This window comes from Ambystoma mexicanum, chromosome 9 (genome assembly GCF_040938575.1).
Source record: "Ambystoma mexicanum isolate Mex_15411 chromosome 9, UKY_AmexF1_1, whole genome shotgun sequence".
NCBI classification, from domain to species: domain Eukaryota; kingdom Metazoa; phylum Chordata; class Amphibia; order Caudata; family Ambystomatidae; genus Ambystoma; species Ambystoma mexicanum.
This window is the reverse complement of record NC_090931.1, coordinates 142,806,765-142,826,210: the sequence shown is the minus strand read 5'-3', so window position 1 is coordinate 142,826,210 and position 19,446 is coordinate 142,806,765. Positions and strand designations below refer to the sequence as shown.

The 19,446-nt window shown below is 46.0% G+C and overlaps 1 protein-coding gene across 1 annotated transcript in view; it reads right to left on the bottom strand.

The window, feature by feature from the left end:
* Positions 1–19,446, bottom strand: part of LOC138489601 (indolethylamine N-methyltransferase-like) — a 177,056-nt gene that overhangs the window by 26,583 nt on the left and 131,027 nt on the right. The window contains exon 2 of the mRNA XM_069617307.1: positions 12,429–12,636. Coding sequence (XP_069473408.1) covers positions 12,429–12,636 — 208 coding nt within the window. The remainder of the gene's footprint in view (positions 1–12,428; positions 12,637–19,446) is intronic.

Genomic DNA, 19,446 nt, shown 5'->3' with positions numbered 1-19,446 from the left:
TGACCTCTTGCCGAAGAAGCCCAACAGTGTGCTGTGCTCGAGTGACCCGCCATGTCCCGTGCTAAAACCCTGGGGATGGGAGGCCAATGGCCTAAACGTCCTGCGTAATCATTTTATGAACACTTTATCCTGCACTATTTTGTAGCATAGCGTTAAGGATTAGCAATGGTTTATTTTTAGTATAGGCCCTTTTTATTTGACTAGACACCACTGGAACTGTATTATTATTATTTGATGGTCGTAGCTTGCTCCCATCTTAGAATTAGGTTTAGATAAGCGTTTTTCACACCCCTGATAAAGTTCAATAAATACCCTTGAACTGTGATCACTTGTGGAGGTCTCACTTTGATACCATGCCTTCCTTACATCACACAGATGAAGACGGATCCTATAGGCACACTCTGAGCAGAGTGGAACATGAGTACGAGCAGAACTTCCAAGGTGAAGGCAAACCTACTGGAGCAGAGTGACAGACCAGGGGACGAGAGATGGGGTTGAAAACCCCAAGAGTTCCCTACAGGAGGTTGTTGCCTGCACAAGGCCGCAAAAGACATGTGGAGAAGGCCAGATCCCAATATCGAAGACTGCATTGTATTTTAGGGACGCCAGCAACCCTTCTGGGTGAACAACAGAGTTGGGGAGGCGAGGCCATGCCTGTGGTACTAACCTTCACTTGTGAATTGGAAATCGGAAAAGCCAAAGAGAACAGCGCACAGCCGGTGAGTTGACAAGCGACCTGAGAGACCGGTGTGTGCTAGATAAAGATTGATGTTTGCAACAATATATTGCAAGTGAAGGCTGCACGTGTGTGGATGAGATGCGAGGAAAGGCAGACCTGTGAATGAACTTTAAAGTGAAAATAACTGTGGAATTAGCGATACTCAGTAATGGAGTGGGCCAGCGAAAAGGAGTAGCCCACTCGAAAGTCTTTGTGAAAGGTGCATTGTTTAAGATGATAAAAGTGAATGAACTGTAAAAGCGAAAGTGAACAAAGTTAACCCCAAGAGAAGGGAAGAGGAAAAGCTGAACAATGAATTCGAAGTTGAAGTGGTCTGCAAAGGGAGTCCTGCTCATTTGAAAGACTTTGACATCCAAAAAGCGGTCTGAGCCCGACTGAAGGAGATCCGAAGGGTATAAGGCTCGAGGAAGGGATCCCCGGCAAGTGTTTTTGAACTGAGAAAGGTCTAAGCCCGACAGAGGAGGACCAACTTTGAACCGTGAAAGGTCTGAGCCTGACAGAGGTGGACCAACGTTGAATTTTGAAAGTTCTGAGCCCGACTGAGGGGGACTAACGTTGAACTGTAAAAGGTCTGAACCCAACTGAGGGGGCCCAACGTTGAACTGTGAAAGGTCTGAGCCAGGCAGAGGGGGACCAACGTTGATCTGTGAAAGGTCTAAGCCCAGCCGAGGTTGACCAATGTTGAACTTGTGTTTTCTTTTTTAAGAGGGCTGAGCCCGACAAAGGGGGACCGGTGTGAACCTTTTGTTTGGTTATTGGGAGAAGACTGGAACAAGAGCCTTTGACGTGGAAGGTCAGACAGGCCTCGAACCACGTTCTAAACTGTTTCAGTGTTAAAGCCAGAGTGTGTCCTCCTGCCAATAGATACTGCCTTATTTCGTGCTGTCTAAACATGAGGAGGAGAGCTGATTCAGCCACATTTATTTTTTGTCGAACACTGATTTTCCTTTTAGATACATATGTCCTTTACACACTTTTTGTACAAGAGATAGGGAAGGCATTGGGTTTTGTTAGCATAGGCCATTTTGATTTGACAGACATGACTAAGTCTGTTTTCTTTATTATTTCAAAGTAGGAGTTTTTCCAAACCCCACGAAGTTAATAAAGGTTTTACAAATTGTATCATTTGTGTCAGTGTCATACTTGCGATATCATGCCTCCCCTACAATATGAATAACCGTGGGATAGGATGATCTTGGTCAGAGGTTGAAGGTTGAACATAGATGTTAAGAGGTTTAGAGGTTGAACATAGATGTTAAACAACATGGGCGAGATGGCGGACCCTTGAGGAACACAACAGGTGAGGGCCTTAACCTGAGAACAGAAAGGTGGAAGGGACAGAGTTTGGTGATGATCCGAAAGAAAAGAAGAGAACCAGGGCAGTCCCGGCAATGCCGGCTCCGGACAGACGATCCAGCAAGATAGCATGATCAATGTTATCAAACGCGGCAGAGAGATCAAGTAAGACCAATACTCACACACCGCCATGGTCATCCATAATTGCTAGATTGTCCACTACCAAAACCAGCACACTCATGGTCCCCCGGCCTGGATGGAAACCTGACTGTGATGGGTGAAATAAGAGAGATTCTTCAAGAAAAGAACTGAGGAGAGGACAGACCAACAATTCCAGAAGCCTCATCAAAAATGGTAGGAGAGAAATGGTTAGGAAATTGGAAGGAATAGAAGGGCCAAGAGAAGGTTTTCTCAAAAGTGGGATCACTGTGGCATGTTTCAGACAGGTAGGAATTGTACCTGTCTGAAAGGAATTATGTATGGCTAACTTCAAAGAAGAGACCATTTAAGGGAAAATGTCTTTGAGAATAGGAAGTGTAATGGGGTCCATAGGAGATGCTGACTTGAGCTTGAGAATAGCAGCTGTAATGTTCTCGGCCGTAAAAACAGGAAAAGCTGACCATAATGCTCTATTAGGCTGGGATAGAATCGAGGCAGAAGCCTCTGTGGACTAAAGGCCAGAAGATCTAATGCAGGTGCAAGTATTATTTTCAATCTTATTCACCAAATAATGGGATAAAGAGTTGCAAAGATCCTGAGAGGCAGCCATTGATACCGAGGGAAGAGATGAAAGTGATTAGAAAAATAGGTCTGTTTAGCTGAAAAAATTGCTCTGTGGTACACACAGGAGGCATACCGGAATGCTGCTTTTGCTACAGCACTATAGTTGAGGCACCATCTGCACTCAGAATGCCTGACTGCCAGGCACATGGCCCAAAATTCGTTAGAATACCAAGGCTCAGAAGGCCGGGCTCGCGGTCTAGAACATATGAGAGGAGCTAGCAAATCAGCCACAGAGGTAAATGTAGAAGGCAAAGATTCAAGATTCAATAGAGGTAGAGCAGTCAGACAAGTTCCAATTTGATCAGTGATCATATCTCTGGATACAGACCTCTACCCCCGCCTGAAGGTGGATTGAGGATTTGAGGGGGGCTGATGGGTAGGGGATCCCTAGAAAAAGGGACAATGGAGTGGTCTGACCTGGTGACCAAAATAGCCGAAAGCACTAAAACCTCTGACGCAGGGGCGAATATGAGGTCTAGTGTGTTGCGTAACTTATGAGTGGGGTCAGTCATAAGCTGGGTCAGTGCAAGATCGTTCATTGCTGTCAGAAAACTTTGTAGCTTAATATCAGTGTGGTCATTGGCTTTAAGATTAAAATTGCCAACGATCAAGAGGCGAGGGTGCCGGAGATACAAGTCAGCCACCAACTGGAGAAAATTGTCACAGAAAGAGGAGTCAACTCCCGGGGGTCGATACACAAGGAAAAAATAAGCAGTGCAGCTAGGGGAGAGTACGAAGCAAGCAAGCAACATTTCCATCTGGATGTGATGATTCAGGTCAAGCAATTTGCCAGTAAAGCCAGAGATATAAATAATGGCTACGCCCCCGCCATTGTGCAGAGAAGGACGGTCATGGCGAAGAATATTAGTTTGCCATTAGCAGCTGTACTCGGGTAGGGGGGGAGGTGTCACCTAACCAGGTCTCGGTGATGCAAAAGAAATCTGGCTTATAGTCAGAAAGAAGGACATGGCCATGGGCACAGTGTGCTCCCAGTGACCGGGTATTCAACCGAAGACATTTCAATGAGGAATCAGCATTCCCAGGCAAGAGAATAGTGCGATCTGGCTCAAAGAGCCTACCTGGCAACACAGTTTGCGGAGGGGCCAAATTAAGGAGATGGTCATGGGAATAGCAAATGGCATCAGGATTACATTACCAGCCATGGACGGGCACAGACGGGCTTGACTTAGGTGCGATTTTTGTGGGTGTCCGCTGCGTCCATGCACTGCGCTTCCGATTCGCAGAGGGCCTATGAGGGCACATAGTATTGCAAAGGCCCCTCCCAAATCCCCTGCCTCATCGACAGGGAAGAGAGACTGTAGTGAGTGCAAGTATAAAACTAACACACAGACGGCTGCCAGGAGTGAGATCCTGGGGCTCAGGAGGTTAGGCACCCTCCCACCAGCTAGCGTGGCTTACAAGTAGCAATAAAATATAAATAAAGAAAAATAGGGCAGTGAATAAAAATGAAATATAAATCAAGGATGAATGCAAAAATAAAGGCACCTAGTCATGTGCCGCGCCCTGGGGATACTGTAAGGAAGGAGGGTGCCGGTTGAGCCCCCCCATACATTCTACGCGAAAGGGACCACTTGCTCTTTTACTAGTGGGGGACGCCTGCTTCGCCCTTCGGCAGCCATGGGGGTTAAGGCCCTGGAAGAAGCAGAGGTGGGGCTATTGCAAGACACACTTAGACTCCATTTTGTATGCCCTCGATTCGATCTTTGGACTAGGCCGTATTCTGGCATTACGAAGTCTCCTCTCCCCTCAGCAGCGCCGCGCACAGCGAGCACTAACAGCCCCCACCTTTTTCCTCCTGTGCTTTAGCCTCCCAAGTCCCTTTCTCACAGATGCTCTGAGACAAGATGTTACAATTAAACAATGTATTCTTCTCACTCTTCCTCTGAGATCACTGTCCTGTGTGTGACCGAGCTGAACCATGACTTGTTGTCCATCCATCTCAACAAACCTGTTCTTACACCCCTCACCCCATCAATGGGAAATTACTGCTTGGGCAACCTTGTGCCCCTACAAAGCTATTCTTTTGATATACCAGAAGTATGACCCCTCCTTGGTGACCACCTTAGAGTGCCCTCAATAAAACCCAACTCCTGCCACAGTATATTCTGTCCTAAACTAACACGTGTCAAGACCGCCACACCCTTCACCTCACAAATGACCCAAAGTGGGACAATGCAAACACACATGTACAATTTATAGGCTTCTAAGATTTACTGAAAGGTATATTGATGCTCATTGTTTATTGCATGTCTAGAATAAGTGTGTAGATTAGCCTAGTAAGGACCAGCCGCCTCTCCGACCTGGCCTAACCTTCACCGGCCCAGCTGAATCACATGATGTCCGGCCTGCCGCCAATTCATCAGCCAATCCCGTGGAGCGGGACCATACAGAAATATATGTGTAGCTTCTTTCTAAACAATGAAAGCGTAACTTGTAGCCTGTATAGAAATCATCACTGATGACACTGTAACCCTTTAAAACATATTGGGCCTCATTACGAGTTTGGCGGTAGCGGCTGCCGCCAAACCGGGCTCCTTTACCAGGTTCCCTGAATGGGGAATTACCGGGCCATTCCGAGTTCGTAGGGCCCGGTAATTCCTCCCTCAGGGAACCCAGGCCCGGACCTCCCCCATTCCCATTTGAGCCCCCATAAGGCTCAATGGGAATGGGAGATGGAGCTAACAACGGGCCGATTACGATCAGTCCGTTGTTAGCTCCCTGGACCCCCCGCGGGACCCGGTAATGACGCCTGGTTTTGCCAGGCGTCCTTACTGGGTCCCGTGAGGGGACCTCGTAATCGTGCGGAATGGTGTTAATGGGTCCGCATCCGTTAGCAGGACCCGTTAACCCATTCCGCACATGTCGTAATGAGGCCCCTTGTATTTGTATTGTTTGCCAGAGCAGTCTTGAGGCAGCAGAGTTCTCTGGATGCTGAATTTTATATAAAGACTTTGATGACTCACACAAACAAACTCTTGGTCTCATTCCCTACTGGAAGGTGTTCTTTATTCTGAGTTTTGGTAAAAGTGGGGAGCAAGAGCCTTCAATAGCAAGGCTGTAAAAGGAACCAAACAAAAGAACAAATCAACAGAATAACAGAGCATAACAAAACAAAATAATGCACACAGCAGAACGCAGAATTGGTTAAAATATTGGTATTTTTTGCTACTAGGTGCCAATTGGTAGTGCTTGCCCAAATTGATTTTTGTGTTGTGAGAAATTTAAGAACCAAGTAAGTATTGGCAGTTGAAATCGACCTGTCCCCTTTTACATACATGCAGGATACTACCAAGGAACACACCTAAAATGAGGAAATGTCATGCTGAGAGGGCACAACAAATAAAACACTTATGCCGTGGCCTCAAGAAGGATCATTATCAAAGATGGTATTGCGACACATGATAATGTATTTGCATGCTACAAATACAGGGAAGAAGTAACAACAAAAAAGTTTAGCTGTTTTAGAGCTATGGAAGATGTAGCAAAGTGAGAAAGAAGACCCGCCTGAGAAGGAGGAGTGAATGCTCAATCAGCATAAAGAGGAGGACGCAATGCCCTCAACTCCTCTTTCTCGTCCTAAAAAAGATAACCCTGATGGAAGATAAACAGGAAATGTATGCGCTAAAGGAATTAAATGCAGCATCGGAGTATGTTAATCCAACATTCGCACCTCTCGCTTATAATAGTGAAGACAGTATGGAAGAAACTAAGAATAAGGAATGTAAATATATGTACCCACGCGATGAACATAAGGTTGCGATGAGCAAAGAGGTAGACAGATAGAAATAGAGGAGGAAGCTAAGAGACGAAAAGAGGGGAAGGACCGAGCCAAGGAAGGGACCATGGTGCAAAATGAAAGGATGGTAGGACAGATATTACTCAAGTTAGACGGAAAGGGTATTGATGTTGTTAGAGAAAGGGAAGAAAAAGAAGAACGGGAAGTGAAAGAAAAGGAACAAGAAAGAGCAGACAAATGGGAGAAGGGAAAAGAGAGGATGCGAAAGGAAGAACAAAAAGGTTACAGGAACAAAAGAAAGAGAAAGACAGGATAGAGGAGAAGAAACGCAGTGAAATAGAAACCGAGAGAAAGAAAGAAAGTAGGTTGCAAAGAAGGCCAGAGGAAGAAGAGAAAGGGGAGATAAAGAGAAGGGAATGAGAAATGAGAAGGAGCAGGGAACAAAAAGATGACGAAATAGACTATCTTACCAACATATGTATAGTACGAATTGAAGCACGAGACCGGTGGGAAGAAAAGAGAGCATCACAACAGTCCTGTAGGGAGTTGCAGTGAATACCAAGAATACAGACATGGGCTGAAGAGCAGGAGGCGGAAGGTATAGGGAAAAGGATAGGTGATTTATATAGGTAAATTAGGGATAAGGATGGTTACAAAAGCAAAGGGAATATCCAAGGATCTCTATTAGAAGCTACATGAAGTAGATTGGATGAGATTATGACATACAATCATAGAGCCCTGTCCTTAAATGGGTTAGATCTTGAAGATGAGGAAAGGGACGATAGTCATACAAACTGGGGTATAATGATGTCAGATGAAGAAAGGGAACAAAATGAAAAGACACAGAGAGAGGGTGCATGTGGTTTTTCCATAGACCCAAGCATAGAAAAGGGGGACAGGCAAACTACGAGTTGTGCTCGCGGGTGCCTTTCTGCCCGCCAGGTCAGACCTAGCGGGCAGAGCGGTACCTGCGAGCACAGCATGTTGGATGCACCGGCACTGTTCATATAGGGCTCAAATGGGAATGGGGAAGAATTTTTCCCGGCGCCCAGGAATGGGCAAATACCGGGTCCAGCAAGGGTATAATGACTCAGTAATTGGCCATTTATGGCTGCTGAAAAAAATTAAATACCGGCGGTAGCCTCGTAATGAGGCCCAATATTGTCAGGAAGAAGTCCTGTACATAGGACATTTTATCTCTCAAGATAGTAGACAACTAACACATCAGAGAGCAGAGGCAATTCAGAAGACTACCAAACCAGAGACAGTAAGGGAAATGCAACAATTTCTAGGCCTATGTAACTACTGTACAGCCTGGTTTTTGATTAAAATACATTTATTCTTCCACTTTTAAAGTGACTCAAGTAAGCACGGGTGGGCAAGAACAATATAATATGGACAGAGGAAATGACTGAGGGATTTAAAGAATTAAAAAAGGAAATCTGCACAGCGCCTGTTCTAGAAATACCAGATTATGATGAAGATTGGTAATGACATCAATCCTTACACAGAAGACGACTTTAGGACAATGACACAAACCATTAGCTTACTACAGCAGGATTTTAGACCCAGTAAGAAAGGGCATTGCGAACAAGCTTTAGCTGCTGCCGCTTTTGTAACTGTAGAGGCTGCAAGAATTACAATGGGGTGTTCAAAGATGTTATTTGTCAAACACTTTCTATTTTCTATTTTAGAGAAACCTAAAAGTACATTGACTACACAAACAGCATCAGGATATGAGGTAATCCAGCAATTAAAATTGTTAGGTGTAGAATAGTGAATCCAACAACATTTCAAGCAGAGTTGATAGGGAAAGAGGATTATGTACATGATTGCACAACGTATACTGAGTTTTATGATGATATTCCCCATGTTAGAGTAAATGCCCTCAGAGGGAAGGGGTTTTTTCTTTATTGATGGTTCTTCAAAAATTCCTCAAACGACTGGCGAAGGGCATACTGGGACAGCAGCACTGAAGCTAAAAAAGAATAGTGAATTTGAGGTAGTGACAAGTGCGAGATTGCCTTCGCCTTGTTCAGAACAGGCTGCAGAATTAGTGGTGCTCATTGCCGCAGTTCAGAGATATGAGGAAGTGATAGTGTACTCAGGCTCCGCCTATGTGACGCTGGAAAAGCAGGGTTTTCCTCCACACAGACGGCTCACCAGTGCAGCATGAGACGCTATTGGATAAGCTTATTAAGGTATTGAAGCTTCCATTGGCTATCGCAAACGTGAAGTCCTTAGCCCATATTAAAAGGACAGATTTGATGTCTCGCAGTAATGATGCCGCAGACGTTGAAGCCAAAAGAGCAGCATATTTCTCAAATATTTTTGATTTGGAAGTGGAGAGTGTTGAGCAATTGTCAGGTCAGTGTATGATGATGAAGGACAGGTTTAATATGTTATCTATTCTACAGTTCAGTTCAGTTCCATGCACGAACCCCGATGCCACATGCGCTGCCAAGTTCCACGTGCGTGGGGTTTTTCCTAGGTGCGGTTTGTGCGAAGTCCTGTGGTTTGATAATGGCCCGCATTTTGTAAATTAGTTGCTTTAGCAAATAGTTCTTCTATTAGGTATAAAACATACACTTTTGTCTGCTTATCATCCACAAGCCAATGGTATCTGCGAGGGATTAAACACACTTCTTAAAGAACGAATAGCCAAATTAAAAATGACTCTGAAAAAGGAGTGGCTACACTGTCTGCCTCTTGCTTTGTTCGCATTGAGAAACCAGCTTGGTTCAGATCAGCACCTGACTCCCATGAGTTGGTGACTGGATGTCACATGAAAAAAACCCTTGCTCCTCCCACTCAAACAGAAACTGATACCCACAATGTAGCAAAGGCTTTAGGGGATGACATGCATGATTATTTAACAAATATCACTGTAAGTGTTTCTTTTATTTCCCAACAGATCAAACATCAGAGGGAAGGTTCGAAGAAGATTGAAGAAGACAGCCAAACTGGTGATCTCAAAAAATTGTTAAAACTGCCTAGTTTGTACCCAGTGGACCAGGTACTAGCTCAAACCTTTGTGCACACTTGGAATAAGCCCCGTTTTGAAGGACCATACATAGTAGAAGAGGTCACACCTACAGCAGTTAAATAAAAAAAAACAGAAGAGCCTGGCTGCATCTGAATGACGTAAAGCTCTATAAAGAAGAGACCCCTACCCCTGTGCCAACCAATGACAGTGAAGCAAGAGAAGAAGCCCCACGAATGACAACAAGATTGGCTACCAATGGCAAAAACAAAGACTTATCAGAATAAAGAACATGTCTGAACTTTTCAGCCATTCCAAAGTTCGAAGGGAAGTGAATATTGCAGCAATTCCAGAAAAATTTTAGTTAGGAAAAAGGAACAGTGTGCCAAGAAACAAAGCAACAAAACATACACATATAACATTTCATTTTACCCATAATTGTAACATTGCACACATTTCTGCATGCTGTTTTTACCTATATTGTTCGGTCTTACTCAGATTTAGTAAGATAACACGTGGATACTGTTACATTTCTTGGGAACCCTAAAATCAGCCATATTATTTTCAGAATTATTATTGTGATTATTTTGCAATTCTTGTTGTAAAAAGGAATAATTCATAAAGGTGCCTAAGAATAAAAAAATTGAAAAAAAAATAATGAGAATGGTTCAGAGTACAAGAAATAATATGCCAGTGACAAAACCAATAAGTTCATTTGGATTGATGCTTATATTGTCATTGTGTACAATGATCTGTCTTTTCTTTTTCATGGGATGCTGGTGGCGATTGGGCATGGGCCAGGATCTTATTGGACACTTGAGCAAAGGTACAGACAATGTTTTCCTTAATGTTCAGAGAGATGCTGAAAAAGATAATGAGGATATAAACTCATATCTTGATCATTCTGACCATTTAAAGAATAATTGGGCCTCATTATGAGTTTGGAGGTATTTCAGAGGTGAATCCTCTGAAATACCACCAAACGGATTCACAGTTACTAGCACTTGGTCAGGCGAAATTTCTGCCTCATTACAAGTGGTGGTAGTGGTGTAAATCCCCATTTATTTAGGGTCCATTGGACCCAATGGGGCTTTTCCTGCAGAATTACTGTTGCAGAATTACACCCACGATCATTGTGGCAATTCTGCTGATTTTTTGGCGTTGAGTGGCAAGATTTACCTCCAGGGTTTTGCTGGAGGTATATCTACCACTCAAAGCCAAACCTCATAATTTGGCGTAATAGTATCATTGGGGGGCAACCCTGTTACCTCCAATTTTACCACTTACCGCCATACTCGTGATGAGGCCCATGCAAGTGTGTGGTCCCCAGTGTGCATGGGGACCACTTGGAACCTGAGAACCCCGTCACAGAGCACAAGAAACTACTAGGCTCCCCCATTAAAAGAAGGACGACCATCAGAAAATTACATACTTACCAATATACTACTCGCCAGGTTAGCGCTCTTCACAGAGAACTACCTAGAGCCAAGACTAGGAGAGGGATTATTGCCTTCTACCAGGACCTATCCTATACCTAAACTTATTAAGATAGAGACTCTACCAGCCGAGGGTGTTTATCCCATAATAGGGAAACCATACCTAGAGAAGACTTTCCTTGCTAAATTCAAGATTGTTACCTCAGTCGACTCCACAGATTAGACCAGTTACAACGGTTTTATACTACGCAAGAATCAGCGTGTACACTGTTTACAATACGCTGGAGGAAACTTCAGCAATATAGATTTAAAGTATATATTGTATGTTATTAACTATATCAAGTGACAATACTCCTGAAGAAAGTTCCGTACACACCTGAAGAGAACTGAAACATGTCGAGACCATCACAATGGCTTATGTAGTAACCATTGATAATGCACAAATGTCAACTAAATGACAATATCAATCTAGAGACTATTATTTTAGCCTCGGAGACTACTAATAACACGATCTATTGAGATCCCTGTTTAGCCAAATAGGCGACGCTTTGTCTCGAGTTGGGGAATTGTATTTTTTAATACAGTGTTTTATAATGTGATAAATTTGTTTATGTTTAATGATTGTAACTGTTGTGTAAATATGAGCTATCTATCTCCTGTTTAAATTAGTTTCTACTTCCCATGATAAGATAGAGCTACCACCAAGGTGGATTCTTTGGGATTCCCTCTAAATTTAGTAATTTTGTTACCATCACTTTTATCGCACCGCCAAACTCCAAGTTTGCCAGAAAGTGAAGGATTTACCCCGCCAAAATCAGTGTAATTACCACCAGCGCGAATTCTGATAAAATCCCCATAGAGTCCTATGGACTCATAAAAAATTGAATTTACACCACCTACCACCACTTTTTATCATGTGGCAAACCCACGGGACCAAGTGGCAGTAACAGTAATTCCATTTGGCGGTAATTCAGTTGTAATTCTGCCAAAGTCGGATTGAGCCCCAAAGTAGAGTAAAATCCTCTAACACTTGACTGGTGTTATTTTTTCCACTTTGACACCAATTGAGGAATTATTGGTGGTGGAATTAAATTCCTGGGAACCTCAATCGTGTCCCAAGCGGTACATAAGGCTGACTAACAGCACCTCAGAGTCTGGAGGACATAACTTCCTTTGTGAAGTGGTATTCTTGCAGTAATGGGAAATGAGTTTAGCAAATGTACCTTTGGTAAATCGCTAAAAGTTTCAATGATGCCCAATGCATGGTCCAATGCTTCACTACTCCCACTTTCAACATGCTTTGAAAAAATAAGGCAGCTCATATCAAAACGAATTAAAGTTTTTCCAAACATTCAGAAATAAATGCCCCCCTGACAATGTTGCCCCCCAATTGCACAAAAGGAAGAAAACTATTTATATTTCGTGAATTCCTACCTGTCACCTTCTAGCTCGCACATATGCTTCAGTGCTTCATCATAGTCCATCGCATCAGGGTCATTCTTCAGCCATTTCCTCAACTCCTCGTTGCTGCTCTCCATATGATCTGCAACAATGATCTCTTTGAAGAAACCACAGGCTGGTACAAGAAGGTGGGCCATGAAACTATGGCCAATTTTAATCAGGATATCACCGTTAACCGACCCTGGTTTGAAAACAATAGCATTAACTTTAAAGGAAAAAGCCGTAAGAGTACTTCATGCCATGGGTCAGAAAACATTTTACATTGTATGAATCTAAAATCCTTGAAATAAATACACGCCTATATAGATATATGGTAAAACGCCAGGGAAATGTATTCTCTCCTCCCATCTATGTTTGCCTTGTTTATCCGTGCATTGATCTTGGTTAGACAGTCAGGCTCATTAGGACATGGGCGGTATTCTGGCAGTAAATCCGCAGGAATACCACTCAATGGATTTAACATTATCGCCACTTGGTCCGGCAGATTTACAAGTGGTGGTGGCGGTGTAAGTCCCCATTTTTTTCAGAGTCCATTGGACTCCATGGGGCCTTTTTGGCAGAATGACTGCAGCTGAAATTTCGCCACAGTAATTCTGGCAAAACTTGGCAGATAGCCGTTGGATTTACCTCCAGCTCATGGGTGGAGGCGAATCCTCCAACTATGTGCCAAACTTGTAGTTGGGCGGTGCGGTAAGGTGGCGGTTGCGGTATTACAGCCACAATTTTATGTTTATGTTTATGAATTTGTATCACGCTCCCAATAACCGGAGGCTTAAGGGTGGAGACAAAGAACAGACCATGACATGACAGACATAAAGCCTAATTGGTCTGATTAATACTAAAAGGGGATTGATTTAGCTGGATCTAGGAGAAAAGAAAAGTCTTCAATTTCTTCTTGAAATCCTCCGTAGAAGCAACATTTGTTATTGTAAAATCTTTTTATTAGTTTATCAACAAACAGTTCCATCACACAGGATGTAACAAGTTTGTACAATTAAGTTAACACATCAATAACATTGTATTACTACCGCATCAACAACATCTAGAATATCAAAACCACCGCCCTTCAATATATCAAGATATTATCTTCCTATGTAAATAGCAAAAGTAATAGAATGTCTGTAAAACACACCAACAAACATTAACCATACAAAGGACGACAAAACAAAGGGAAAAAAAGAAAAAAGGGGGGGAGGGGCCTCTCACTCCTCTCTCCCTTCTTCCCATCATCACCTTAGATACTCATTCATATAAGGCATTGAATGGTCCCCATAACAAAAGGTAAGAAGCAACATTTCTTTTTTTATTTAAATATGTTTATTTTAAACCAAGGCAAGGTAACAAGCTTGCGATAAGTAAAACATGTAGCATGGCTCTTACTCATTCCTCTCAACGTCCCCCCACCCGTCGCCCTCCCCTGCCCTTGATACAGGTATGTTTCCCACAAGTTTGTGCTTCGTTATGTCCACCTTGATTATGCTTCCCCTTTCAGGTAGCGTTGTGGTCCCCCAGGACTCACCAGGCATTAGTGGGCTTGGAGGTCAGAGCGGGGAATCTCTGATCATATTCCAGCACGGGGGCCCAGATGTTTTGGAAGCGGTGGAGGATTCCTGCTTTTGCCGCTGTCACCTTTTCTGCAATCAAGATGTCCCATAGTTTCCCCCACCATTGGATCATCTAGGGGCCTTCGGAGCTTTCCAGAAGTGGATGGTCACTATTTTCCCCGCCAGGAGGCATTGGGTCAGTAGTTTGGCTTTGTTTCCAGAGCGTGGATAAATCCCTGGGATCAGGGTCCCCAGGAGAACGGCCCATTGCTCGAGGGGGAGTGGAGTCCGGGTGATTTGTTCGATGACCGCTAGGCATAGTTTCCAAAACTGTTGGACCTTTGGACATGCCCATCACATGTGGAGGAAAGAGCCCGGTCGGCCACATCCTCTCCAGCAAAGGGCGTCGAGGGAATGGTTCATGTGATGGAGCCTGAGAGGGGAGTAGTACCAGCGCAGTAGAGTTTTATACGCGCATTCTCTATTGGTGACGCAAGTAGATGCTGCATGAGTTTGTGTCCAAATGTCCACCCAGGCTTGGTCTTCCAGCGGGTGTCCCAAGTCCGCTTCCCATTGGGCCATAGCCCGGGTCTTTGTGGCCAGAAAGTCCCCCGAAAATCGTCTATATAGAGTAGATATTCTGCCTTGGGATGGGAGGTCCTTGAGGGTTAGTTCGAGGGCTGTGTGGGGGAGCCTGGCTGCTTGGAGGGTTTCCGGGTGTGAACACCAGTGGCATAGCTGAAAGTATGTGAACCTTTCCCTCTCCTGAAGTTGGAAACGCTCCTTACAATGCTCAAATGTGCGGGGGAGGGCGCCCTCATATAGTTGGTCCAAGGTTTCGAGGCCTCCCACTATCCAATTCTGGAAGTTTCGCGGCTGCGTCCCGGGTGAAAAGGTTGGGTTATGGGAAATTGGAGATAGGGGGCTCAGTCCCCTCGGGATCCCCTTATGTCTCAACGCCCAGTCCCAGGAGGCCAGCGTGTGTTTGGTTGCCTGCAGGAGGCCCTCCCCGTGTTCTCTGAGGGCGGGTGGAATGTGCGGAAGGAATCTGAGGGGGAGCGGGAGCCGTGATTGCTCAAGTTCCACCCATCTGGCGGTCGAAGGCTATTTGCCAGGCGCGAACGTGAGCTAGTTGTGCTGCTGCCCTGTAGGCCTGCAGGTCGGGGACCCCCAGACCCCTGAGTCTTGCATCCCCTTTTAGTGTCTTCTGGGGGATTCTAGCTTTTTTGCCCTTCCAGATGAACCGGAGCATCTTCTTCTGTAACTCATTTAGGTCCGGCATTGGGATTGCTACCAGGAGGGATGAACAGGCATAGAGTAATCTTGGTAAGAGGTTCATTTTACAGGCCATAATGCGACCCATCAGGGACATTTCCTGAGATGCCCAGCGTTTCAAGTCATCCTGGAATTCTCTGAAGAGCTTGGGGAAATTAGCTTGAAATGTGTCCCTCGGGTTTGCCGGGATCTGGACCCTTAGTTAGGGGATGGACTTTCTCTTCCATACAATTGGGCACATTGGGATCAGGGCCTCCCGCTCCTCCGGGGAGAGACCTATGCTCAGGGCCACCGATTTGGTAAAGTTAATGGCGAAGCTAGTGACCTCGCCGTAGCTGGCTATTTCGGATAGGGTATGTTGTAATGAGGTGCGGGGTTCCGAGGTCGTGAGCAGCACATCATCTGCATATAGGGCAATTTTATGCTGCGACAGATTGGAGTGAGGGCCCCTGATATAGCTGTTCTGTCTGATCCTTTGGGCGAACGGTTCCATGATGAGCGTGAACAGCAGTGGAGATAGGGGGCAGCCTTGTCTGGTCCCGCAGGTCAGAGAGATCGGGGCGGAGAATGAACCATTAATTCTGAGGTGAGTTTTTGGCTCTTTATAGTTAGCCAGGACCATTGTCTGGAATGCCGGGCCAAATCCAAAGGCCTCCAGCCTAAGATGCATGAAGGACCAGTCCACCCTGTCAAATGCTTTGGTGGTGTCAAGAGCCATCAACACCAGCCATTGGTAAAGTTTTGCGTGGCTAAGTCGATCAGGTTCGGGGTTCTGCGCACATTATCGCCTGCAGATCTGTTTAGGATAATGCCTGTTTGGTCAGCGTGAATTATATCAGGCAGAACGCGCGACAGGTGGTTAGCCAAGATCTTGGAATATAGATTAGCGTTGATGTTCAGGAGGGCTATCGGCCTATAAGAGGCCGGGTCTCTCGGGTCTTTCCCTGGCTTAGGAAGGAGGATCGTGGTGGATTATTGCATTGAGGGGGTCACCGTCCCCGTTTCCCTAAAGGAATTGAAGAGAGCCACCAAGGGGGGAATCAGTTGGGGTTTAAAGATTTTGTGAAATCTTGTGGGGAAGCCATCGGGGCCTGGGGCCTGGGGTTTGAGGGACTTAATAGTGCTCTTCAACCTCCTCACCTGTGATTGGGGACTCCAGGCTTTCTCTGGTCGAGTCGTGTAGTTGGGGGAGGGCCGCCTCTCGTAGGTACTCTTTTTGTTTGTTCTGGTTCCGAGAGGGTGCCGTCATTACCTGGGACAGATGTTCCATCGCCAAGTGTAGTTTTTTGGATTCCGCATATTGAATTATCCCCTGTGAATCTCGCAGGCCGACAATAGTACTGTTACGTTTCGCTTTGGCTAGTTTGGCTACCAGCAGCTTATTAGCCTTATTGTTCTTGACGTAGTAAAATTGCTTGGCTTTGGCCATGAGGTGGGCCGTATGTTCGGCGTAATGAGCCTCTAGTTTTTTACTGGTGATGCAGACGGCTCACTGTGTCCTGGGGACCAACCTTTTTTCTTATGAGTCTCTTCCGCTGTTTTGAGTTCCTCATCCAAGTCTAGGCAGGCCTGGCGTCTGTTGCCGTGGAATACCACCCCTTGTGTGATTAGCTCACCCCTGATCACCGCCTTTAGGGCGTCCCAGGTGTTTGCGGTCAGGTGTCTTCTACCAGGTTTTCCCTGAGGATGTTTTTGATCGCTTTTGCGGTCATGTCCCTGAGAGGCATTTCATTAAGAATTGGATCATATAATGACCATCTGGGGGGAGAATTGGGCTTTGGTATGTGTGCTCGGATTTCAATTATTACTGGGGCATGGTCTGACAAAATCAGGGGGCCGATAGACACCTCTTCGGTGTAGGTGAGCATCTGGGCGGACGTCAGAAGGAGGTCTATCCTCGAGAAGGTCCGATGGACATAGGAGTAGAAGGAGTAGTCTTTTTCAGAAGGGTGGAGGATCCGCCATGAGTCTACCACTTCGAGTGTTCTAAACAAGCGCAGGAGGCTGAGTGCTTGAGTGAAGTCTCCAGGAGTGGGGGGGTGGGATCTTTCCCTCATAGGATCCGGCACTCCATTGAAGTCTCCCCCGATTATAACTTGGCCTTCTATAAAGTGGGATAAGGTGGCGCCCACAGAGTCATAGAAAGCTGATTGCCCGGTGTTGGGGGCATATATTGAAGCAAAAGTGTATATGTCTCCCAGCAATCGACATTTGACTGCCATGAATCGGCCTTCCGGGCATGATTTAGTATCCAGGATTTGAGGGTTCAGGCCCTTTCTGAAAAGGATTGCCGTGCCCCTTTTCTTGGAGCTCCCTGAGGCGAAAAACTGAAGCGGGAAAAATCTAGATGCGAGCCATCCCCAATCTTCCGATAGCAGATGGGTCTCCTGTATCAGAGCTACAGCTGCATCCTCGTCTTGGAGCTTTTTCAGGATCGACGTCCGTTTAGCGGGAGAGTTCAATCTGTTGACCTTCAGAGTAAGGAACTTCAGGGTATGATGTCCCTGTGCTTGATCCGCCCCTGCTGTTGTGTTCGGGGGGTGGGGTGTCGATTATCCGGCATCCCGGGGGTATGTTAGCCATAGGTCACCTTGCTCTTGGGGTTTTAACATATGCCCCCAACGGGGAGCATAACTTTAACTGGTGGGGGGGGGCAATTATGTGAGTGTGGCCATCCCCCTGGCCAACAGGGCCAATTTTTTAACAGGTAGGGGTGCCGGTATCGTGGGTTCAGCAATCCCCCTGGCCAACAGGGCCAAGCGTTTAAGTAAGGTCTGTGTGATTCCAAGGACTCGTTGGTGGAAAGTGCCTTGGAAATGGGCATGGCCGTGGGTGAGGCCCGCAGCATCGGTTGGTTTTGTTCGTCAGCTCAATCTAGGCTAGCAGGGTTCCTTGAGAATGGCGCCCGAAGTTGGCGAGCGCCCCGGCCAGGGCTCCTCTGGTTATGGTCCTGCCCCCTGTTATCATCTCCTACTGCTTCCCGGCACCCTCGACCAGGAGGCCCGCTTAGACCTGGGGTGGGAACCAGTCCTCGGGCCCGTAATATCTTCCGATCTTGGTGATACAGCCTCTTTGGGCGAGGAGGGATGCAAGATTTTGTTTTGTCTTCAAGGTGGCTAATCCTGCGTAGAGTGCCTTTGTATGAGAACTGCAGAGCGGTTGGAAACAGCCAGCGATAGCGAATTTGATGTTCCTGGAGAAAGAGTGTCAACGGTCGGAGGGCTTTCCTTTTCTGAAGGGTGAGAAGGGAGAGGTCCTGATAGATCTGTAGGGGAGACCCCTGGAAAGAGAGTTCGTCTTGCAACTGGCTAATTGCTGAAATTGCCTCTTTTGTTGTGAAAAAATGCACTCTAGTTATGACGTTGGGAGGAAGGTCTGAGTCCACTCCTCGGCACGGGCGCAGCCTGTGGGGGCGATCTAGAAGAAGCTGGGATTTCTCCAGTTGCGGAAGCAAGGATTGGAAAATGTCCCCCACATATTCCGCCAGGTTCTTGTCCTGAATGGAGGGTGGAATCCCACAAATGCAGAGGTTGTTGTGCCGAGCCCTGTTTTCAAAATCCTCCTGTTTAAATTTGAGGATTTCACATTTGTCTTGCAGAGTTTGGATTGAGCGTTGTACCTCTGCCAGGGTGGTTGTATAGTCTTGGGTGCAGTCGTCCAACTCGCCCAGCCTTTGCTCCAAGTCGGTTACTCTTTGGTCGGTATGCTCTAGTTTGGTGGTAAGCTGCGTCATGCAGGACCTGAATTCCGACTTGATGTCGGCCATAAAGGCCTGGATGTCCTCTTTGGTAGCAAGGGATCCTTTATCCTCAGGAGTCTTCTGTGGAGTGAGTTTAGGGGGGAGGTGTCAGGTTTCTTTACTTAATCAGTCTCTGTAAACATGGTGGCGATGTCTGAGTTTTTGCCAGCTTTTGATTGCTTCGCCATTGCCCCGATTGAGAGTGGACAGGCAGATCTGGGATCTCTCAGAGGTGTGGAGTGGGGGAGGCTGTTGACTGAGGTCCAAAAAAGCCTGGAGTGGAAGCGCAAATCTTGGGTCCCTGGTTTAAGCTGGTGGGGGCAGGTGTTCCTGCGGACAGAAGGGCCCCAGGGCCGCAGGGTCACAAAGCTGTCCCAGGCTTTTTGATGCAGGGAGTGGGGAGGAAGGGGGGGTGGCAGGAGAGTGGGCAGGG